Consider the following 25,542-nt stretch of genomic DNA (forward strand, 5'->3'; position numbering starts at 1 on the left):
ATTTTAAAACCAGACAATTGCCCATATTGTGTCATAACCTCTATTACTCGCTTTAAAGACTGTCGCGGATGCGCTAAGGTCAACAGAATATCATCTGCAAAGAGCATAATTTTATGCTCTCGCTTACCCCTTATCACCCCTTTTATTTCCCCGTGCTCACGGATTCTCTTGGCCAATGGTTCGATTGAGAGTGCAAATAATAATGGAGAGATCGCACATCCCTGCCTGGTGCCCCTACCCAAGTCCAAAGGTTTAGAAAGTGAACCATTAATCTTGATCATTGCCATTGGCTTGGTATATAGAAGTCGGAGCCACTTCAAAAACTTGCCTCCTACCCCAATCTGCTTTAGTACTGTGAACAAAAAGGGCCATTCCACTCGGTCAAACGCCTTCTCGGCGTCGACCGAGAGCAGAAGTACCGGTACTTCCTCGTCCCTAACTTGTTGAATAATGTGTAGTAGGCAGCGGGTGTTGTCGAAAGTCTGACGTCCGGCGATAAAGCCCGCCTGGTCCTCATGAACCAAGGAGGGCATCAATCCCTGCAGCCTCTTGGCCAAAATTTTGGTGAAAATCTTATAATCTGTATTTAGTAATGATATCGGTCAGTACGATCCACACTGCACTGGATCTTTCCCCGGCTTTAATATCACGATTATCTCTGCCATTCTCCAGGAGTTCGGAAGTTCCTGAGCTTCATCAAAAGAGGCAATTACCCTTAGCAATAGGGGCGCTATCCACTTGGAGAATAATTTATAGAACCGAATGGGGAATCCGTCTGGTCCCGGGGCTTTATTATTAGGGAGGTCGGCGATTGCCTTCTCTATATCCTCCAAGGTCACAGGATTCGATAGCTCCTCCAGCTCCCCCCTAGACACCCCGGGGAATTCCATCCCCTGCAGATAGTGGGCTACTTCCTCTGGTATTGCCACCCGTTCCGACTGATACAGTCGTGTATAAAATTCCCAGAACACTTCCTTTATTTTCTCTGTTTGGGTATATTGTTCTCCCGACTCATTCTTTATGCTCGAGATGGCGTTACGTTGGGCCTGTTTTTTAAGTTTTAGCGCGAGCAACCTACTGGCTCTATTCCCAAATTCAAAGTGTTCTTGTTGTGTTTGTTGTAGTTGCATCGCGATCTCTGCCATTTGTAAGTCATTCATTTGGGCTCTAAGATTATGTAACTCTCCTGCCTTCATACTATCATTCGGGTCTGCTTTATGCGATCTCTCCATTTCTGCCAACTCCCCCCTAAGGGAGGTTTCCCGCTCTGCCCTCGTCCTGTCCAGATGTGCCTTAAGAGCTATTAATTGTCCCCGTAAAACTGCTTTAAATCCCTCCCATAGGTTCACCGGATGTACCTCACCCGTATCATTGAACTGGAGATACTCCCCAATATATTTTTCAATTGCAGATATATTCTGTGGATCTAAGAGAATCGCCTCATTCAAGCGCCATTGCCTCCGCTGTTTATCCCCTTCACTTATCTTCATAGTCAGCACCACAGGGGAGTGGTCAGACCAGGTTCTAGGCTCAATAACCACCTCCATCATTTTTTCCCGTAACAGACCATCCCCCAGCCAATAATCTATCCTAGAGTATGTGTTGTACTTGTGGGAGAAGTAAGTGTAGTTCCTTTCTAACCCGTGGGATTCTCTCCAGAGGTCTATCAGCCCCCACCGTGCCATCCATCCCTTCAGCGCTGCTCGCTCTCTTTTTGCGTACGTTACTGTTCCCCCCGAATTATCCACCAAGGGGTCTATTGTTAGATTGAAATCCCCACCCACAAGCAGATGGCCCTTGGCAGTTCTCAGCAAAAGCCTCTCTAGCTCCTCCAGGAATGTACCCTGTCCCTCATTGGGTGCATATGCACATACCATAGTATAGTACGTGTTGTACAGGGATACCACCACTATTACGTATCTGCCCGCTTTATCCTTTAGTACTTTATGGACCTCCCAGGGAAGAGAGCCCGAGAAGGCTATAAGCACCCCCTTTGTTTTCTTGTTATCTAAGCTGGATGCTCCATGCATTATGGGGTATCGTCTATGACGCATCAAATGTTCATGATTACGCTTTAGGTGAGTTTCTTGAATAAACAGCACATCTGCTTTTAAGCGTATGACTTCCCTAAAGACCTGTCTACGTTTCTGGGGGGTGTTAAGACCTCTCACATTAAGTGTTATACATGTGCATACAGTCATAGCTATCTGTTACTGTCTCGCTAGTCAAATCCCCCCCCAGTGCCCTTTCCCTTCCCATCCCTCCCTCCCCCCCCCTCCCTACCTTCCCCCTCCTCCAATCATGACATACCCTGTTACCCATACATGGCATGTCCATATAGAGGAAGTCACGTCTATCCTTCAGCAACTTGCTAACAGTCTTAACATAACGCCACACAACTTCAAGTCCTGCATGCAGATCATACTCAGCACAAAATTGCGATTGCTTCTCCCAGCAACTCAATCCAGTCTCATCCCTTGTCTGCAGACTGTGTCAGTTTCTTCTCCGAAATTTGTCTGCGCAGTCTTCCCTTGCCCTGCGTAACTCTCTGCCATTTCGGCCTGACTTTCCTTGGGCGCTCTGCTACCTGGGAGCGCTCGCACTCTGCAACTGGTACTTCCTGCGCCAGATATGCTTGGGCCTCTTCCAGCGACACCACTCTGCATTGCTTACCGTCCTTGTAGAACAGCAGGGCAAAAGGATGCTGCCATTTATATCGGATCCCTTCGTCCCTAAGTTGGGCAGTCAGCGGTCTCAGTTCGCTCCGCCTTTTGAGCGTGGTGGATGACAGATCCTGATATAACTCTATGGGATAACTGTCCCACTCCACTGGCTCTGCTGCTCTCGCTTTCTTCATTATTTCTTCTTTAATTTTATAGTCCTTGAAGCAGGCCACTATGTCCTTAGGTGCATTCTTATTCCGTCCACCCAGCGTTCTGTGTGCCCTCTCAATTATGATATCAGCTGGGTCTCTTGGGTTCTCCAGCGTCGATAATAGCTGAGCCGCTATACGCTGGACTACCTGCTCACAGTTCATATACTCAGGGAGTTCCGGGACGCCGCGAATCCGGATATTGGAGCGCCTACTTCTGTTCTCGAGGTCCTCTACCTTGTCCAGTAGGAATTGGGTATCCTCACTCTGACCTCGTACCCGCTGCTCCAGCGCCTGGACTGCCTCCGCGTTCTCCTCTAGGCCCGACTCCACCTCCGCTACTCGGTTGCCCAGCTCCACCATCTCTCCTCTAAGTTCCGCCCCTAGGGCTGCTATATCTTGACGCACCTCTTTTAAATCTCTTAAGTCCGTTCGTATCTCCTGGAACCACGTGCAGAGTTTTGCCCAAACTTCCTGCTGAGGTATGTTCTCCATGTCGCCACTCATTAATTCTGCTACTTCTGGGCTCTCTTGTTGCGTTCCAGCCAGGCGCGTGCTCTCACCAGCTTGCAGGAGGCCCGATTTCGGCTCCTTACGTTTGAAGCCGTATGCTTGCAAATCGGCCGATTTGGCCGCCCCCGACGCCATCCGGGCTTTCACCTCGTTTTCCCCCCTCGTTTACTTATATTTTCGCTGGGGAGTGGGTCGTTAGTGCCGCTCGTTTGCTAATGCCTCGATAAGTTGCTGAGGAGCTCCCGTTTCAAGCAGCCATTCGTGCTGCTGACGTCACTTCCTCTCGTTCTGGTCTATTTTAATGTGCTGCTTGCTGTAAACAACTGTCTATACAGTCATATGGATATCCCTTCTCTTCAAATCTTCTGACCATTTCCTTTGATCTTAATTCATAAGTAGCCTGTTCAGTACATAGCCTTAAGAAACTGACTATAGGGCAGATTAGACTTCAGTGATGTACTATGACAGCGTTGGTAGTCAAGAAGCTTATTCACGTCTGTTGGTTTTCTATATATGTCCATAATGAATATTCCTCTTTTAAAGCTTATATTAGTATCAAGGAATGGTATACAGTCTTTACTATGATGCATTTGAAACCTGATATAGGGGTCTAACTGATTCAACCAACTATAAAATTGTTCCAGTAGTTCTTCTGTACCTTGCCATATAAAGAATACATCATCATCTATATATCTCTTCCATAATACTACTACTACTTAACATTTCTAGAGCGCTATTAGGGTTACGCAGCGCTGTACAATTTAACAAAGAGAGACAGTCCCTGCTCAAAGAGCTTACAATCTAATAGACAAGTGAACGGTCGGTCCGATTGGGACAGTCTGGATTCACTGAACGGTAAGGGTTAGGTGCCGAACGCAGCATTGAAGAGGTGGGCTTTAAGCAAAGACTTGAAGACGGGCAGGGAGGGGGCTTGGCGTAAGGGTTCAGGAAGGCTGTTCCAAGCATAGGGTGAGGCGAGGCAGAATGAGCGGAGCCTGGAGTTGGCGGTGGTGGAGAAGGGTACATGCCATGTACAGATTGGCAACTGAAGGAGCCATGGTTGATCCCATCACTGTTGCTTTTTTATGATGATAAAAAATCTCCATTGAAAACAAAAGTTTTTGGTCAGAGCAATATTGGCCATTTCTACTATGAATTCTGACAGGATCCTTTGAAAGAAGTCTTTATCTTTGATAGTGTTTCTAATAATGTCAATAGCAGCCAACTGATGTATGTTTGTATATAGGGACTCTACATCTAGTGTCACCAGTACAATATCATCCTCACAATTCAAATTATTTAAAGTATTGATAATATCTGCAGAGTGCCTAGTATACAATGGTATTTTGCAAACAAATGGTCTTAGAAATGGTCTAAGAACATAAGAATAGCCATACTGTGTCAGACCAATGGTCCATCTAGCCCAGTCTCTTCTTCCAACAGTGGCCAATCCAGGTGACAAGTATCTGGCAGAAACCCAATTAGTAGCAACATTCCATGCTACCAATCCTGGGGCAAGCAGTGGCTTCCCCCATGTCCATTTCAATAACAGACTATAGACTTTTCCATCAGGAACTTGTCCAAACCTTTTTTAACCCAGATACGCTAACTGCTGTTACCACATTCTCCAGAAGAGAGTTCCTGTTCTTTGAGTGAATAAAATATTTCCTCCTATTTGTTTCAAAAATATTTCCATGTAATTTCATTGTGTCCCCTGTTCTTTGTACTTTTCGAAAGAGTGAAAAATCGATTCACTTTTTACTCCTTTCAGGATTTTGTAGATCTCAATCCTATCCCCCTTCAGCTGTCTCTTTTGTAAGCTGAAGAGCCCTAACCTCTTTAGCCTTTCCTCATATGGGAGGAGTTCAATCCCCTTTATCATTTTGGTAGTTATTCTTTGAACCTTTTCTAATTCTGCTATATATTTTTTGAGATACAGCGACAAGAATTGAACGCAGTACTCAAGGTTAGGTCGCACCATGGAGTGATACAGAGACATTATAATATTCTCACTCTTATTTACCATCCCTTTCCTAATTCCAAGCATCCTGTTTGCTTTTTTTGCCACCACCACACACTGGGCCAGCTGGAATGAACTACTTAAACTTCTGTCTGATGCATTCCCATTTTTAAATATTAAAAAATGCAGTCAGGTTGTGCAGGCAGATGACATCACTGGCCTACCCTTTTTTGTTGTTGCTGCTGCTGACACTGAAATGTGCATGGTGTGAACTGGCTTGGGAATCACTGGGCTAGGCCTCTTCTATATAAGTTTACACGCACACGTACCCACACCCCACAGAGCAAATTCCAGATGGCTATGATTTTTGGTAAATGAAATATGTTATAGTCAGGAGTGTATTTGCTTGAGGTTCTAACCAGTCATTGGTTGTACCATCTTGTCAATGTGCTTTAAGTTTGACAAGATAACTTTATGTAGGTTATTTGGCTTGCTCCCCTCCCTTTTTAGATAGTCTGTAGTATGACTGCGTATCATAATGGCCTTGTTTCATAACACTTGAAATATTCAGAGACTTAGCAATTCTTTTTATCATTTCTTTTGTATTGATTAGAAGTACTTTTTTTTTTGTTTGCAGTACTGAAGACATTTTTTTAAACATGCTTCCTCCACAGCAGTCCAGATACAAAACAGTGATCTTTTCTTGTACCATATTGCTCCCACGCATTCCTGTTCTGTTACCCATGACATTGGAGACAGAAAGCTAGCTTCTAAAATTAGTAAATTAAGGCATGGAAGGTTGGGGGAAGGAAGGAGCAGACTCCCATGAAGTGATAAAGGCTATTTACAAAGGCAAACTAAATTGTTCTTTTGACTTACACTCTTAACTCTTTCATCTCAGAACTGTTCAATAGTGCCCCCAGGGTCCTACTTAATCTGGGGTGGATTTCTTGACAGTATGAGCTAGTCATTCTGATGACCAGGTTAATTTCTCTTTCAACTTTTACAAGGTGGTTAGAGCAGCGGTCTGAGAACCAGAAAAGTCAGATTCAAATCCCACCATGGCTCCTTGTGATCTTGGGCAAGTCATTTAACCCTTCTTTTCCATTATATTCCTATGGGCAGTAAACACTGGCGCCCAGAGGAATATAATGGGTGTTTCGGCATTTATCATGAGCTAGAAATACTAGCGCACCTTAGTAAAAGACCCCCTTAGGTTTGTAATCCCTCCAGGACTGGGAAAATACCTACCATACCTGAATGTAACTTGCCTTGAGCTACAACTGAAAAAGGTGTGAGCCAGGGGCGTAGCCAGACTTCAACGGTAGGGGGGGGTCCAGAGCCGAGGTGAGGGGGCACATTTTAGCCCCCCCCGGTGCTGCCGACCCCCCCCCGCCCGCCAGCCAGCCATTGCCGACTCCGCCCCCCGCCATTGCCGACACCTCCCAACAACTTTGACCCCCCCCGCTGATGACCCTCGACCCCCCCGCCCGCCGTCGCCATTGCCTACCTTTGCTGGCGGGGGACCCCAACCCTCGCCAGCCGAAGTCTTCTTCCTTCGTTTGGTTTCTGACTGAGTCTGAAGTCCTGCACGTACAACGTGCAGGACGTCAGACTCACAGAAACAGAACGAAGCCTTGCGATCTGCAGGGCTTCATTCTGTTTCTGTGAGTCTGACGTCCTGCACGATGTACATGCAGGACGTCAGAGTCAGAAACCAAACGAAGGAAGAAGACTTCGGCTGGTGGGGGTTGGGGGTCCCCCCCCAGCAAAGGTAGCAGGCAGCGGGTTGGCGGTGGGAGGGTCGCTGGCAGGGGGGTCCAGGGCCAAATCTCCGGGGGCCCAGGCCCCCCGTGGCCCTATAGCAGCTACGCCCCTGGTGTGAGCTAAGGTAATAGTTTTTGCTTGTTTTTTTTTACTCTGTTTAGGCACATTTCCCTCAAGCGGTACCACCTATTGGGAAGCTTCATTCATCTGTCTGTCTGGGTGTATTCATAGGCACAAAGATACACACAGACTCTTACTCTAACAAGACAAAATTTGAGGAAGAAAAGGTTTCAGCGTACCACCACCACCACCACCTGATAGCCCTTCATTGATATTCTGTAGAGTGGAAGAGTGGCCTGGTGGTTATAGTAGAATGAGAAATGGGGAAACTGGGGTTCAAATCCTACACTCCTTGTAAACTTGGGCAAGTCACTTCACCTTCTGGTGCTACAAACCTAAATTTATAAAACTGCAGGGGACAGGAATATATCTATCACACTTGAATTAACTCACCTTGAGCAATCAATGAAAAGGCATGATATAAATCCAAAAAAATATCCACCCAATATCAAAGAGAGGGGAGAATGCTACTGGAATATAAACTGATGGTTTAAAAACAAATGTCCAACACAAAACACTACTGGTACTGATATCGGCATTTCACATGCTACTGCATGTTAGATTTTGGAAATCTGGTTTCAAAATCTAACATGCAGTAACACCATTAGAACAGCCAATAGCTAGGATAATTTCAAATTAATGTCACCTATCAACAATATATTTAGCACAGGAAACATTAACTACTTTATGATGCCCAAAACTTAAAAAGATAAACACAACATGTAGAAGTCACTTGCCACTTTAACTGGGCTAGTAGCATGCTGAGAACCTAAATACAACTGACTTTAAGAATGAATAACCAAGAAGCCGCTGTGATTACAGTGGAAATGGCAAAGTGGGAGCTCATTGTGTTGCTTTTCTTAAGGATAAGGCCTTAACAAGGATCTGGGTTTTCTAGCCCATTATAAACCATAAAGTTGTATTTCTCTGTTTATCACCTGCCTCTCACCTACCCACACCCATCCCGTTAGACTATCAATGAAATGCTTTGATGTCCCCATGCATACCTCCTACCCACCCCCACCCTGCTAGACTGTCAATGAAATGCTTGGATGTTTCACTTATATATACTATCAGCTGCCACATTTGCTTATTTCCGATCTGACGAAGAAAGGCAACCTTCTAAAGCTAATCAAGAAATGTATTAAGTTATGTCCAATAAAAAAGGTATCATCTTATTTTCTTTTCCATGTTTTATTTTGTTTGATTTCTGTTGATGACCTTTAAGAGTGGACTAACACGGCTACCACACCTCTCTACTTAAAGATACAGAATGCTGTAAAATTTGCTGAGTGCTGCATGGTCCACAGCAGCTCTTCGATACAGCTGACCTTTATATTAACTTTTAAGCTGCCAAAAAACCCTGAATTGTATCCATAGGAATATGTTGTAGCACAGAAAGTCACATCCTTTTAGTGCTGTAGTAATCGGGTTGATGCAGAGCTTTTGTGATACGTTAGGTTTTATAGGAGCAAACACTTAAGTACATGCAACTGGGTCTCAGTTGGCAATGCTGCTGCTCCAAGAAACATGAAACCCTATTAATGTGGCAAGCAGATTATATCCTGTGAATGACAATTCCAGAAGGTAAGGCATTCTATGTAACAAGTTTATCATTTTAATATATTTTTAGATTTTAAAATATTTTTAGATAGTGGCACATTTTCTTGCCATTTTGATATTTTTCACCTCTAGTAATTTCTGACAAAGATTATTCAATCTAAGGATCATAAACTAAAAACTTTGGATAACTTTGTATGTTTGACTGTGTTTTGGTTATTAAGATTTTTGTATGTAATATAAGATTTTGTGTTTTACTGATATTTTGTGACTGTTGTATGATACTGTTGTAATCCATGGAGTCCAACATTGCTTGACTTCCGCAGAATATAAACATTGATAAAATTGTAGTATAGCAGAAGCTTGGTAGCCAAAGACAAGAAAAATTAATGTTACCATCAGTCTTTTTGGCAAGAAGTGTTAATAGAGATTTCTGTTGCTGTTTTTCGTCATCCAAAACCAACTTCAGAGAAAGAAGCTAATTTGCATGAGAAAAAGGTTGTAAATAAGATGAATGCCTTCCCTTACTCCCTTCCTGTATCACCACTTCCAAAAATTGCCTATTAAGGCTCATAAGTGAATTAGAACCTACTTGGGTAGTTAAATAGATACAAATATTCATAGCTGAAGAATCCCGCTGGTTTTGTGGTGTGAAGTGAATTAGAAGCATGCATTTAAATATGCCAGACACAGAACTGCTGAAAGAGCTTGTGGTTAAAGTTATTCAGGGGTACAGTCTATATAGGAAAGGGTATATAAAAATGTTATTGTGTTTGAATATATCACTGCCTGGTACCTCCATTGACGTCAGACAGGGGCGGGCCCAGTAGGAGAAAGACGCGCCATCGAAGCTGGGCGAAGGCAGGCATCAGGCTTTCTTCTTGCCCGTGCAGTGCCTTCGGACAGAGGAGAGAGGCGCTGCATGGGCCCGGTAAGAGGGAGGGGGGCCCGATGGAAGAGGGGAATGGCGGCGACGACCCCAAAAGGGGGCGGGGCACAGGACGGAGGATGTCGGGAGGCGGAGCTGAGGTGACAGAGTAGTGAGGAAGGGAGGGGGACCGGGGCAGCTAGCATTTTGCTTTTTCGGGGTGGGGGGAGCGGCGGAAAGTGGCGAGCAGCGGGGGGGGGGGGGGGCAAGGCCGTCCGTACAGGACGCTCCTGATGAGCGCCCTTGCCCCCTCCCGACCCTTTTTTTTAATTTTTGTTTTGATTTGATTTGATTTGGGAGCCATGTGCTGTGTTTTGACTGTTTGTGGCATGCGCAGAGCAGCTAACATAACGCTTGGCTGCTCTGCGCATGATTTGGGGGCCGATTAACGATGTGTATTGTGATTCTTTGGTACATTGTACGTTTCAATACCGATCTCAGCATGTGTGACTTTTTTTTTTGGTGCATTTTTCGTTATTTTAAAATCGTTAGGGACTTTAACGATTTAGATTTTTTTACGTTTGGTTGCTGCATCTGCCTCTAGGTCTAGAATTTTTCCTTCTCTTGTCAGCTCCTGTACCAGCTGCTCTGTAAATCAGTCCTTGATTTTGTCAAGAATTTTACCTCCATATCATGCCTGATGTTAACATTTTTGCAGTCAATATTGGGGTAATTGAAATCGCCCATTATTATTGTGTTTCCCAGTTTGTTAGCCTCCCTAATTTCTGATAACATTTCTACATCAGTCTGTTCATCCTGACCATGTGGATGGTAGTACACTCCTATCACTATCCTTTTTCCCTTTAGGCATGGAATTTCAATCTATAGGCATTCCAAGATATGTTTTGTTTCCTGCAGAATTTTCAGTCTATTTGATTCAAGGCCCTCCTTAACATTCAAAGCTACCCCTCCACCAGTTCGATCCACCCTATCACTACGATAGAATTTGTATCCCGGTGTGACAGTTATCATCCTTGTACCAGATTTCAGAGATGCCTGTTATGTCTAGTTTTTCATTTACTGCAATATATTCTAACTATTCCATCATATTTCTTAGGCTTCTGGCATTCGCATGTAGACATTTCAAACTGTGTTTGTTTGCTCCTATTTACATCACGCTCAGTACTTGACAGTATTAATTTGCAATCTTTTGTTTGATTTTTATTTAAGGACACCTGATATACTATGGTCTTTTTTCAGTCTCGCTATCAGGATGTCCTTTCTTCCCTGTTTTGATGGTATCTTTGAAAGATACCTTGTTCTGAACCATGCGCTTTTTAGCGACTGTTAGCCTTCTCCCAGGTTATAGTTTAAAAACTGCTCTATCTCCTTTTTAAATGCTGATGCCAGCAACTTGGTCCCACCCTGGTTAAGGTGGAGCCCATCCTTCTGAAATAGGCTTCCCCTTCCTCAGAATGTTGCCCAGTTCCCTACAAATCTAAAACCCTCCTCTCTGCACCATCGTCTTATCCATGCATTGAGATTCTGGAGCTCTGCCTGTCTCTTGGACCCTGAGCGTGGAATGGGTAGCACCAGAAAATGCCACCCTAGAGGTTCTGGATTTGAGCTTTCTACTTAGGAGCCTAAATTTGGCTTCCAGAACCTCTCTCCCACATTTTCCTATGTCATTGGTACCCACATGTACCAAGACAGCCTGCTCCTCCCCAGCATTATCTAAATCCTATCTAGGTGATTCGTGAGGTCCACCACCTTCACACCAGGCAGGCAAGTGACCAGGTGATCCTGATGTCCATCAGCCACCCAACTATCTACATGCCTAATAATCGAATCACCAACTACAACAGCTATCCTAACCCTTCCCTCCTGGGCAGTAGATCCTGTAGACACGTCCCTGGTGCGAGAGGATATCACATCCCCTGGTGTGCTGGTCCTGGATACAGGATTACTTCCATCTGCACCAGGGTGATGCTCTCCTTTTAGAAGACCTCCCTCCTCCAAGGCAGCACAGGGGTTGCCAGATTGGAGGTGGGACTTCTGTGCAGTGTCCCTGTAGGCCTCCTCTATGTACCTCACTGTCTCCCTCAGCTCCTTCAAGTCTGCTACTCTAGCCTCAACAGTACGGACTCGTTCTCTGAGAGCTAGGAGCTGTTTTCATCAAGCATACACATATGATCTCCCACCAACTGGGAGATAATCATACATGTGACAATCAATGTAAAAGAGTGGATAGCACCAGTTAAACGAGTACAATTGTTAAAATTGCTTAAAAATAAAATACAGGAGGGAATCTTAAAATAAAGAAGAAAACTTAGGCAAAAGCTGCATTTACATTAACTCACTCAGTGTCTGTAGTAATCATTAAGAGTCAATTACCTGACTTTCATACCAAGTTAAATAGTAAGGGTCCTTTTTACAAAGCCGTGCTATAGGTTTGCTAGTGTTTTTTTAGCGCATGCTAAAACTTAGCGCACACTAATACTAGAGACACCCATAGGAATGAATATTTGGATGTCTCTAGTGTTTTGCGCATGCTAAAAACACTAGCACACCTTAGTAAACAGGGCTCTAAATTTGTTATCTAGAAAAGTCTGAAATTGTTTAGGTCAAAAAAAAAATATTGTGTATTCTGAAACTTAAAAGAAAATACCATTAATTTGAAGAACCCTAATGCGGAGAGCACAAATTTTCTTCTATCAAATTTCAGGTGATTTAGTCAATAGAGTTTTCAAAAGTCCTTAGTTCAGATTTTGAAACTTTGTGACAGCAACCAAGTGGGTTTTTTGACTGACATGACTTTTCATTCACTCCATTTTTTTTTTACCTGAACTCCACTCTCTTTAACTCCTGATTTCAAGCATATTCCACAGATAACATTACTAGTTTTAAGGTATTCCAAAATGGTTTGAATCCACATGTTATGAAGACCTACAGTTAGGTTTGGCATATCGGTCCAACTGGATGATCAGTCAACCATTCCTTCTTAAAGGTTAAACATTTTTCTATGTAAGAATGTCAAAGGAAGGGTAGAAAGTGGATGTGGCAGAGCTGGGAGAGTGAGATAAGAACTGGGAGTGGATGATAGGGTATCGACATTGGCACTTTTGAGATGGGAGCCAAAATTTGGGGCGGGTAGAGAGAATGCTAGTTTTGTGTGGTGGGAACAAGCGGGCATTGTGAATTTTCGGGCTGTGCTGCATGGGGGGAGGGTGAAGAGCTTTAATACGCTGAGTTCCATTTATAATTTGTCGGGGGGGGGGGGGGAGATACATTTCCTTATATACAGATTCAACATTTTGTGGGGACAGTGGGATGGAGGGAGGAGAATCCTCAGGAGAGGTTAAATTTGTGGCTTTTGTTGAGGAGGGTTCCCAGACCAATATCAGTGATATACAAATTTTTAAGGGGATATGGTCCCAGTCCATTTAGTTTTCAAGGGGCTTGGGAGGAGGACTTGAATCGCCGTTTTTCTGACCAGGAGTGGGAAGTTATTTGTGGAGAGGTGCAGAAAGCATCGGTATGTGTCCTAGTACATAAGTACATAAGTAACGCCACACTGGGAAAAGACCAAGGGTCCATCGAGCCCAGCATCCCGTCCACGACAGCGGCCAATCCAGGCCAAGGGCACCTGGCAAGCTTCCCAAACGCACAAACACTCCACACATGTTACTCCTGGGATTTTGGATTTTTCCAAGTCCGTTTAGTAGCGGTTTATGGACTTGTCCTTTAGGAAACCGTCCAACCCCTTTTTAAACTCTGCTAAGCTAACCGCCTTCACCACATTTTCCGGCAATGAATTCCAGAGTTTAATTACACGTTGGGTGAAGAAAAATTTTCTCCGATTTGTTTTAAATTTACTACACTGTAGTTTAATCGCATGCCCCCTAGTCCTAGTATTTTTGGAAAGCGTGAACAGACGCTTCACATCCACCTGTTCCACTCCACTCATTATTTTATATACCTCTATCATGTCTCCCCTCAGCCGTCTCTTCTCCAAGCTGAATAGCCCTAGCCTCCTTAGTCTTTCTTCATAGGGAAGTCGTCCCATCCCCGCTATCATTTTAGTCGCCCTTCGCTGCACCTTTTCCAATTCTACTATATCTTTCTTGAGATGCGGCGACCAGAATTGAACACAATACTCAAGGTGCGGTCGCACCATGGAGCGATACAACGCCATTATAACATCCTCACACCTGTTTTCCATACCTTTCCTAATAATACCCAACATTCTATTCGCTTTCCTAGCCGCAGCAGCACACTGAGCAGAAGGTTTCAACATATCATCTACGAAAACACCTAGATCCCTTTCTTGGTCCGTAACTCCTAACGTGGAACCTTGCATGACGTAACTATAATTCGGGTTCTTTTTTCCCACATGCATCACCTTGCACTTGCTCACATTAAACGTCATCTGCCATTTAGCCGCCCAGTCTCCCAGTCTCGTAAGGTCCTCTTGTAATTTTCGTGCAGGAAAATGCATATAAAGTCTTATCCAGATGGTATTACACACCTGAGAGATTGAAGAGGACCTATATACATCAGACCTATGTTGGAGGTGTAATTTACATAAGGGTTCTTTTATGCATATATGGTGGACATGTCCCACGGTGGTGCCTTTTTGGCAAGAGGTTATGAAAGCATTAGTAAAAGTGATTGGATCATCTTTGGTGTGTAGTCTGGTGGTGTGTCTTTTGGGGTTATATAATAAGAGTGATTATTGGGAGGCGTGGAAATGGTTGCGTTGGGGGTTGGCCGTGGCCAAATGCCTCATAGCACAGCATTGAAAGAGGGCAGATCCTTCGACATTGGGGGATTGTAAATGTAAACTGGGCCAGCTAATATATATGGAGCGATTAACGGCATACTGTAGGGAGGGGACATTGAGATATAAGGGAGGTTGGGCTAGATTACAGCAGCAATTGTTAAGTATGTAGGTTTGTGGAGTATTATGGGAGGGGGTGGGATAAGGGGGGAGTGGGAAAGGAGAGTGAGAGTGCCCCAAAGTGCTTGCTAGGGGATGTTCTCAAGTTGAGTTGGGATTAGAGATGGTTAAAGGGATGGGAAGGGGATGTTGCATGTTGGAGGTATAGGGTAAAGATGGGTAGGGGATAATGTGTATGGGACTAAATTGATATTATGAGTCTGGTAGTAGTAGACATAGAGTATGAGCTTGTTCCAGATGTAATAGTTTAGGATTTATGAGCCCCTGCGTGGACAAATGTGAGCGGGTTGTGCTCTTTGAGAAACTGAATGTTGTAGAGTTATTTTAATAAATATAAAACATTTTAGAGAGAAAAAAAAAACTGGGAGTGGAAGTAGTACTCGAAGGTAGGGATCAAGAAAAACCCACCAGGCATGACTAGCAGGTGGGAACCAGCAGTAAGCAGGAGGAGGAAAAGAAATGCATATGCAATATGTGCTTTTTGATTGATGCAAGAGACTTCTGACCTGGTAGGTCTGTAAGAACTACAGCATGCGCTTCAGAATGAAATCAGTCAAGACATTGGCAGTGACCAAGAGAAAGACTTAGGATGCTGTCTAAAAGGACATTGGTAGTTTAGCAGTGGAGATCATACTCATCCAGCAACTAAAGCACCAATGGTGTGACACTCAGGCCCCAAATGAAGAGCTAGGCATGACTAAAAAGCCTAAGAGCTAGATGAGAAAAAAAGCCTTCACCCTTGAACATGCTGCTGTAGGAGATGATCAGAGTAAATTTTCTGCTGGGAGCCATCAAAGGCATGCATATGGGCACTGATATGGCTGAGATGCATGCTTTGGCAGAAGGTGGTGAGTATGTGTTCATAGCAAAAGATTAATACATCATTGTGGTCTAGGAGGGAGGAAGAGGGTTAGGGGTGTGGAGGAAGTGGGATAATATAGACTAGTGTACCTCATGGGTTAACATTCTTTCAGGTGGGGAAAATGTTATAAATTTTGGTTGAATTATCATTACTGACAATGCATTTTTTACCTCTTCACAGGTGAGCAGCAGAGGGAGGAGGCAGCTCAGCAAGCTACAGTGAAGGTGGCCCAAGATATCCGGGCAATCCAAGAAACCGCCTTCCATGGAACCTGATGTCCACCCTGCTGAAAATAGGAGCTACCCAATTTTTAACCAGAGAGATTGACGCAGACGGTCAAGCAGTTCATCTCTCCCTTTTCTGAATTGGTTTTGCCATGGCCGACATCTACAATGTGCAACCAGCGGAGAGGAGGACCTGAGCCTGAAACTGCCTTTTGCCAGAGTGCTGACATACTCAAATACTGAAGACCTGAAAGAATAGTTGATGCATCTCTTTTGGTTAGGCATGAGGTTCATGACAGCAGTGTAATTGAAGGATGGTGGGCCTTATGGCCATAAAAAGAGAAGCCTAAGGCTGAAGGATGTGGAGGCCCAACAGTCCATATAGGAGTGCACTGCTGTAGTACATGCACTGGGGGATTAGATAAAAACATCCTCGGACGACATCAGTAATGTCTGATACGGTACTGATTCCTGCTTACAGGATCTGACCAGTACTCTGAACAGTGAAATTGGCCTTGTGGTGCTTCAAGAGGCAAGTTCTGCTAGCTCAAACAATAATGCTTAACAGTCCCTTGTATATTGACATCTTGGGGGGAGGGCATAGAAGAAAGCAATCTCTGCCAGGGATTTAGGAGTATAATGGACATTAGATTTCTGGATGAAGAGTATGAACAGGGATGAAGAGTATGAACAGGGATGTAAGAGTGGTTGTAAAGAGGTGGGGAGGGTAGAATACTTGAAGAACCTAGAGGGTTTCAGGAAAGGTTGGAAGACAGTTGAAAGGGACAGAGGATTAAAAGATGAGTGTTAAAGGAAGGGAACATCTTTGAAGGGGATGAGTGATACTGGAAATGGAGGAAGTAAAAAGGGGGACAGGAGGCTGGTTAGGGGGCAAAGAACAGAAGAAAAGCACTAGATGTTGAAATGAGAAGTTTTTCACCAAACTAAATTTGTTTCCACATATAATCTCACTGGAAAGTTAAAGCGACAGATCCCTGAGGAAGCCTGATGATGAAACGGGTCCTGTCGGGTGAAAAGATAAGTGCGCTATATGGTTGTTTGGACTGAATTATTTAAAATTAAAGGTTAAATAGTGATTTTAAAGGCACAAACTGGCCATAGGGTGCTGTATTACCACGGATCTCTCAGGCCTTTTCCCTTTATTTGTATTAAAATAGGAAAAGTGTGGTGTCAATAGTAGTGGCTTATTATCGAAATGAGATAAGTGACAGGAAAGGAGCTGGGCTTGTGAGAAAGAGAGGACGATAGACGAGATTGGAGAGTGGGTGAGTACAGAGGTTGGAAATGGGATACTACAAAGTAGGTGAAAGAGGGGGACTAGACAGGGGAAGGACTGTGAGAAAGAAGGGGTGATTGGAGACTGAGGGGGTCTTTTATTAAAGATTAGTTTGAGTTATCTGCAGCAGGGCCCATATTATTATTCCTATGGACCCTGCTGCAGATAACTCGAGCTAATCTTTAGTAAAAGACCCCTTAGGGAAGCAAAAGTACATAAGTAATGCCACACTGGGAAAAGACCAAGGGTCCATCGAGCCCAGCATCCTGTCCACGATAGCGGCCAATCCAGGCCAAGGGCACCTGGCAAGCTTCCCAAACGTACAAACATTCTGTACATGGAATTGTGGATTTTTCCCAAGTCCATTTAGTAGTGGTTTATGGACTTGTACTTTAGGAAACCGTCTAACCCCCTTTTAAACTCTGCTAAGCTAACCGCCTTCACCACGTTCTCCGGCAACGAATTCCAGAGTTTAATTACGCGTTGGGTGAAGAAAAGTTTTCTCCGATTTGTTTTTGGAAAGCATGAACAGATGCTTCACATACACCTGTTCCACTCCACTCATTATTTTATATCTCTATCGTGTCTCCCCTCAGCCGTCTCTGAAAAGCCCTAGCCTCCTTAGTCTTTCTTCATAGGGAAGTTGTCCCATCCCCGCTATCATTTTAGTCGCCCTTCGCTGCACCTTTTCCAATTCTACTATATCTTTCTTGAGATGCGGCGACCAGAATTGAACACAATACTCAAGGTGCGGTCGCACCATGGAGCGATACAACGGCATTATAACATGCTCACACCTGTTTTCCCATACCTTTCCTAATAATACCGCGCTTGATGAACCTTGTTCTTAGGTGATAGAAACTTGTAAGTAGGTGAAAAACAAAGAGGGAAATTTGAGGACTGGAGGTGCAGAAAAGGAAGAATCAAACTATGGATGGACAAAGTCAAATGTGAGAAGCTGCGTTGGAAAAATAGGGAGCAGAAGGAAGGGAAGGGAATGGGACTTATATACTGCCTTTCTGTGTTTTTTCCAACTACATTTAAAGCGGTTTACATATTATATACAGGTACTTATTTGTACCTGGGACAATGGAGGGCTAAGTGACTTGCCCAGAGTCTCAAGAAGGATCAATGTCAGATAGATGTTGGGGACAAGGGAATAAGATAAGGAAACAGAAAAATGGAAATGAGATCATGGGAAATAACTTAAGAGGAGTGGCCTAGTGTTTAGTGTGGTGGACTTTGGTCCTGGGGAACTGAGGAACTGAGTTCGATTCCCACTTCAGGCACAGGCAGCTCCTTGTGACTCTGGGCAAGTCACTTAACCCTCAATTACCCCATGTAAGCCGCATTGAGCCTGCCATGAGTGGGAAAGCGTGGGGTACAAATGTAACAAAAAAAAAAAATGGTAAAGAGAGACTAGGACTAACCCAACCAGAAAAATAAAATGATCAGACAGCAAAAATATTAAAATATGTTGGCTTTCAAAATGTTCAAAAAAATCCGCAATCAAGTGGAGAACTTGAACGCCCCACGGGAAAACACAGATATGGATAAAAAGTGGGGTGTTTGACCACGGAAATACAAATCCTGGAGACAATATCATAAAAACTTCTTTTTCTTTGTCATCAAGCAGATGAAGCCATTACGTATGGGTTATGTCCATCAACCAGCAGGGGAGATAGAGAGCACTCAAACTTTCACAGTGCCCTCTTGGCCAGCTAGCTCCACTGCCTCTTCAGTATTCTCTATCTCCCTTAGCAGGGTGGCTGCAGCTTGTTCGAGCTCCAGAAAAATCTGCCGGGAGGTGGTTCCTGGCTTGCCAGTTGTTAACCGGGGTGTTGGAGGCTATAGCAGCTTCACTTTAAAGGCACATAGGTTAGCCCTTTCCCTGCCTTACCCATACCTCTGTGGATGTGGACATATTGCCTTGCTTTCCCTGTCCTTACCCACCAACAGTGGATGCAGGCATATAGGTTCGCCCTTTCCCTGCCTTTCCCACTCATCTGAGCCTCCAGAGTCTTCAATACCTCTGCTTTCCTCACAGCTTAAAAAAAAAAAAAAAAAAAGTCGCGTCGCGTTTTTAAACGCAGAGACGCTGGAACAGAGGTTTTTGACCTGATTTTCAGCAGGATCGTAGTTGTACACTAGATCCTTTGAGGTAAGAGTGTTTTCCAACTCCTCCGGGGTGGGCCCGCGATCGGGGCGATTTTGGCGCGAAACCGCCATTTTGGATTTTACTGCCGTTTTTCGGCGATGGCTGCGGACAATGTAAAGCGCTGTTCCACTTGTGGTAAGCGCAAATCAGCAGCAGGGCTCTGTAAATCGTGCTGTATTGGCGTAGGAGCCGGCCCGAGCATGGTGAGCGATGTTTCTTCCCGCTCTGAGCTGGCAGCGGGTGCCATTTTGCTTACACCGCATGGCGCGGCCTCCGTGGACACGGAGAGACCTGAGCCGGGTGGGGCACCTCGAGATGAGGTTATTTCAGGAGTGGCTAGCACCGGATAGGATTTGGGTGCCCAGGGTGAGATTTTCTCCCCGGATTTTGTGCTTTTGCTGCATAAAGCATACATGATGAAAAGAGCCCTTCCTCAAGGGTCGCCTGAGGCTCCTCTGATTGCCCCCCCGATGGATTCTGGCCTGGGACTGCCCAGTGAGGCTTTTTTCCCGGATGCTTGGCCTAAAGATAAGCGCAGAAGGGTTAATTCCCCTTCAGATTGTGGTGCACCTTTTTTCCCCCCCGTGGTCGGGGTGTGAGGATTCGGAGAACTCTGACAGACGTTCTTGGTCTGAGGAACCAGAGTCAGGTGCGGCTTTTACCACAGGATCTGGATGATCCCTCCGCGGTGAGGATTTTCCACCGTGATGAGCTGCCAGCGCTTATTTCAGATACCCTGCAGGCCCTCTCGATTGAAGATCCTGACAGTGGCATGGCCTCCTCGGGTAATCCCAGGATGGCTAGTACCAAAAAGCTGCTCGGGCCTTCCCTTTGCATGACTCCATCCTAGAGCTTGTTTCGGCTTAGTGGGCTGACCCCGAGGGACCTTTGAGAGTTTCCAGGGCTATGGGGCAGTTATACCCTCTGCGTGAGGGACATATGGCTCGTTTTCAAATGCCTACAGTGGATGCCCTAGTCACTGCGGTGACAAAGAGAACTACCCTCCCTGTTGAAGGAGGTGTTGCCCTGAAGGATGTTCAAGACCGTAGGCTGGAAACAGCGTTGAAACGGTCCTTTGAAATTGCAGGTCTCACTGTTCGGGCGTCTGCATGCAGCTGTTATGCTGTGAGAGCCTGCCTAGCGTGGCTGCAACAGGCAGTGGCTCAGCCCGGAGATGGAGCGGAGCCCTTCTTGGATGTGGCTCCGCGGATGGAGGTGGCCTTGTCCTTTCTGGCTGATGCCCTTTATGACCTTGTCAGAGCTTCGGCTAAACAAATGGCAGTAGCAGTGGCGGCTCACCGTCGTCTGTGGCTACGACACTGGGCAGCGGACATGGCCTCTAAGCAAAGGTCGGTGAAGTTGCCTTTTCAAGGACTTCTCCTATTTGGTGAGGAGTTAGAGAAAATTGTGAAAGGCCTGGGTGATCCAAAACCCCAGCGCTTGCCCGAAGATAGGCAGAGGCCTTCCTCTAAGGGCCAGGCGGTCCACTCCTCGTACAGACCTCGCTTCCGTGAAGCTAGAAGGTACCGCCCGGGGCGTTCTGCTGGGTTCACTTCACGTGCCCGTGGTCAGCAGAGGAACTCCTTTCGCTCGGACAAGCATTCCGCAGCCGGTGGCTCAAGACCAGGAGTTCAGGGGCGACCCTCTCAATGATGGTGCGCCAGCCCTCTCCTCGATGCCTGTCATCGGAGGACGGCTTTCCCTCTTTGTCGAGGAGTGGGCCAAGATTTCCTCAGATCAGTGGGTTCTGGACCTGATCAGAGATGGATACAGAATAGAATTCAACGCCCCAGTAAGAGACGTGTTTGTGGAGTCCCGATGCGGTTCTGCCGTCAAACGGGCGGCGGTGGAGGAGACTTTACAAGCTCTGATTCAGTTAGGGGCAGTGACCCCGGTGCCTCCCGCCGAGCAAGGCTGCGGCCGATACTCCCATCTACTTTGTGGTGCCGCGAAAAGGTGGGTCCTTTCGCCCTATTCTGGACTTAAAAGAAGTGAACAAGTCCCTGAGAGTGCCGGGTTTCCACATGGAATCCCTGCGCTCCGTCATTGCGGCGGTTCAGCCAGGAGAGTTTCTCACGTCTCTAGACCTGAAAGAAGCTTACTTGCACATACCGATTTGGCCCCCGCACCAGAAGTTTCTGAGGTTTGCGGTGTTGGGAAAACATTTCCAGTTCAGGGCCTTGCCTTTTGGCCTCGCCACAGCTCCCCGAACCTTTTCGAAGGTAATGGTGGTAGTAGCTGCTTTTCTCAGGCGAGAAGGTATCAGGGTTCACCTGTACCTAGATGACTGGCTCATCAGAGAAGACTCTGCAACAGAGAGCTTACAAGCTACAGCCAGAGTGGTCTCAGTACTGCAATCTCTAGGCTGGGTCGTCAATATGGCCAAAAGTCACCTGTCCCCTTCACAATCTCTAGAGTTTTTGGGGGCCAGGTTCGACACAGTCTCGGGCTATGTGTTCCTACCCGAGCCGAGGCGGTGCAAGCTTCAGAATCAGGTCCGTCTGCTCCTGAGGATGCCCCGCCTGCGAGCTTGGGACATTGTCCAGCTGCTGGGATCGATGACAGCCACGATGGAAGTGGTATCCTGGGCGAGAGCGCACCTGAGACCTCTACAGTATTCCCTCCTCCGGAGATGGTCTCCTATTTCTCAGGATTACCAATGCAGACTTACTTGGCTCCCTGCGGCCCGTCTCAGCATGGAGTGGTGGCTCTCGGACAGCATGCTGCGGCGAGGAATGCCACTGACGCTCCCCGTTTGGTGCCTAGTGGTAACAGATGCCAGCCTGAAGGGCTGGGGCGCACACTGCAAGGGGAAGCATGCCCAGGGTCTATGGACACTCGAGGAGTCGGAGTGGTCCATCAACCGCCTAGAGTTGAAAGCGGTGTTTCAGGCGCTTCTGGCCTTTCAAGTGACCCTGGAAGGATTGGCTGTCAGAGTGATGTCGGACAACACGACAACGGTGGCCTATATAAATCGACAAGGCGGAACAAGGTGCAGAGCACTAGCCGCGCAGGCCGAACTGATTTGTCACTGGGCCGAGCTGCATCTTCAGTGTCTGTCGGCAGCTCATATTGCAGGTCAGAGCAATGTGCAGGCCGATTATCTGAGCAGGCATCAGATCGATCCAGCAGAATGGAATCTGGCAGACGAAGTATTCCTGCAGATCTGTGCCAAATGGGGCAAGCCCGTGATGGATCTAATGGCGACAAGTGCCAATACCAAAGTCCCGTGCTTCTTCAGCAGACGGGAGAGATCCTCGCTCGGCGGGGTTGGATGCCTTGGCTCAACCCTGGCCTCCGGGTCTACTTTATGTGTTTCCCCCATGGCCCTTGATAGGGTGCCTGCTCTTGCGGATTCGGCTGCACCCAGGAGAAGTGGTCCTCATTGCCCCGGATTGGCCAAGGAGACCTTGGTATGCAGACCTCCGACAGATGCTCCTGGAGGCTCCTCTGCCGTTACCTCTGGTACCGAACCTGTTGACTCAGGGACCGGTAGCCATGGAAGACGCCGGCCGCTTTGGTCTTACGGCATGGCTATTGAGAGGGCGCAATTGAGGGATAAAGGTTATTCCAATAAAGTTATTTCCACTCTCCTGCAAGCCCGCAAGCGGTCCACTTCCGTGGCTTATGCCAGGATTTGGTGCCTGTTTGAGTCTTGGTGTGCTTCCAGAGCCAGTGTTCCAATGCGGGCTCCTGTCCTGCCGATTCTGGACTTTTTGCAGGAAGGTGTACAAAAAGGCTTATCCTATAATTCACTGCTGGTGCAGGTGGCAGCGTTGGCCTCCCTTCGTGGTAAGGTGGAAGGCGTGTCTTTGGCTGCTCACCCAGATGTGGCACGGTTTCTTAGAGGGGTGCTTCGGCTCCGACCTCCAGTGCGAGCACCCTGTCCAGCTTGGAACCCGGGGCTAGTTTTGAAAACCCTGCAGGCATCTCCTTTTGAGCCGCTTCGGCGAGCATCGGAGAAAGACTTGACACTGAAGGCCGTTTTTCTGGTGGCCATTACCTTGGCGAGACGGGTGTCAGAGCTCCAGGCGCTGTCCTGTAGAGACCCATTTCTGCAATTTTCAGAGTCCGGAGTCACGGTTCGGACCGTGCCTTCCTTTATGCCTAAGGTGGTTTCAGCCTTTCACTTAAACCAGCCTATTTTCTTGCCCTCTTTTTCAGAGGAAGAGTTTCCAGAATCTTTTGGGCAGCTGCACCTTTTGGATGTGCGCAGGACTCTGCTGCAGTATCTGCGAGTTACTAACTCTTTCAGGACTTCTGATCATCTGTTTGTTTTGCTATCCGGTTCTCGCAGAGGGTCTCCAGCGTCTAAAGCCACTATTGCCCGCTGGCTCAAAGAAACTATCTTTTCAGCTTATCTGCTGGCCGGCAGGGTTCCACCTGTAGCCTTTAAGGCACATTCTACTAGAGCGATTTCTTCCTCTTGGGCTGAAACTGGAGCACTCTCTCTTCAAGAGATATGCAGTGCAGCAACATGGGCTTCTAAGCTCTCCTTTGCCCGACATTACAGGCTGGATGTGGCTGCCAGGAGGGATGCACGTTTTGGTGCACAAGTGCTAGCGCGTGGTGTGGCTTGTTCCCACCCTATCTAGGGATTGCTTTGTTACATCCCATACGTAATGGCTTCATCTGCTTGATGACAAGGAAGGGAAAATTAGGTTCTTACCTTGGTAATTTTCTTTCCTTTAGTCATAGCAGATGAAGCCATGAGCCCTCCCTGTATGATTGTCTGTATGCTGTGAATCTGTTTTTCATGTTCTGTTCTGATTTCCTGAAGTTCCTTCCTTGGGAGAAAGTTGGAAAACAATCTTCAGGATTCATGTTCAGTTTAAATTTAGGAGGATGTGTTCATTCCCTCCAGCATGTTTTTTTTTGGAGAATGTGTTGATTCTCTCCAGGAGGCGCGTGTGTTCCCCTCCAGTTCTATAAATAGGAGGATGAGTTCATTCCCTCCAGTGTGTTGGGAGGATGTGTGATTCCCTCCAGGAGGCGCGTGTGTTCCCCTCCACTTATACAATAAGGAGGATGAGTTTATTCCCTCCAGGAGGATGTGCATTCCCTCCTTTATGAGTTCATGCCCTTGTGATGGGCCATCGTTCGCTGTGAGGAAAGCTCTTGTGATTCCCATTGCGGTTGGCCATACTGCTTTGGAAGCTTCAAATACTGAAGAGGCAGTGGAGCTAGCTGGCCAAGAGAGCACTGTGAAAGTTTGAGTGCTCTCTATCTCCCCTGCTGGTTGATGGACATAACCCATACGTAATGGCTTCATCTGCTATGACTAAAGGAAAGAAAATTACCAAGGTAAGAACCTAATTTTCCCATGCCACAGTTTCAGTGAGGTCTTCAAAATTCAGAAGCAAATCCACTTCTCCAGGTTCACCAGACAAAAACACTCTGTAGTCCAAAAGAAAAAGAACATAGCAAAACTTATAAGAGGGAATTAAACTAAAGGAAAAGCTATTACTCCCTTCGGTGTTCCTAGAGGCCTCACAATCTGTTTTGATGCAACTGTTGTGTAAATGCAGTATATGAAATGTAATGAAGTTGTGCTGCCTATCATGCTTACAGATATGTATAGAGTGGAGTAATAGGCTAGTGGTTAGAGCAGTGGGCTGAGAATCAAGTAGGCCTGTGTTTCAGTTCCATTTCTCCTTGCGGTAGTGGACAAGCCACATCGTTCAGTTTTCTTGGATACAGTTTAGATTTAAATTCTATTAGGGAAATAACTACAGTGCCTGAATTGTAACATGCCTTGAGCTCATATTAGGAAGGGTGAGCAATTGACTCTAAAAGCCAAATTTTTTACATTTTTCAGTTTCCTTATGTGTATTTAAGATGTTCCTCCTCTTCTCCCTTAGGACTGCGTATCATGAACTTGTTCTGTTTTCCATTTGCTGTCATTATGGGGACTCCATAAGGAAGACAACGACAAGTCATATGGGAAGAGATGCCGAAGAAAAAGAAAACTGCCTCTGTGAGCCCTTCTAGAACAACTTTGAACTCTGAGAAGGTTGTATCCTTTTATGCTTCTGATATGGTTCCACCTCCGGGACCTGTGGCATCATCACAGCTGTCCTCCAAAGATGAGGAACTTCTCAACAGTCTCTCAGAGATGTTCTCTGACCTGGACCCTGGAGTGGTGTACATGGTTCTCTCAGAGTCTGATTTTAAAGGTAAACACAAAACCTGTCTGTCTAATCACAGGCATACATCTGGATTTCTTCTCCATAGCCGCCAAGAGGGGGGGGGCAGGGGGGGACAAAATTCCCCGGGCTGAGCCGCAGTCCCACCCGCCCTCCATTGTCGACCGTCTGCCCCCTGCATTGAAATTGCAGTCTCACCTCCGTGAAAGCAGCGCTGCAGGCAGCAGAACGCCTC

General features: G+C 46.2%; 1 protein-coding gene across 2 annotated transcripts in view; it reads left to right on the forward strand.

The window, feature by feature from the left end:
• The window catches only part of N4BP2 (NEDD4 binding protein 2), a 274,364-nt gene that overhangs the window by 15,242 nt on the left and 233,580 nt on the right, over positions 1-25,542 (forward strand). For both annotated transcript variants that reach the window (XM_030191320.1, XM_030191321.1), the window contains exon 2: positions 25,023-25,337. In XM_030191320.1, the coding sequence (XP_030047180.1) occupies positions 25,112-25,337 (226 nt within the window). In that variant the 5' untranslated portion in view covers positions 25,023-25,111. The remainder of the gene's footprint in view (positions 1-25,022; positions 25,338-25,542) is intronic.

The sequence above is a fragment of the Microcaecilia unicolor genome, chromosome 2 (assembly GCF_901765095.1).
Source record: "Microcaecilia unicolor chromosome 2, aMicUni1.1, whole genome shotgun sequence".
In the NCBI taxonomy this organism is placed as follows: domain Eukaryota; kingdom Metazoa; phylum Chordata; class Amphibia; order Gymnophiona; family Siphonopidae; genus Microcaecilia; species Microcaecilia unicolor.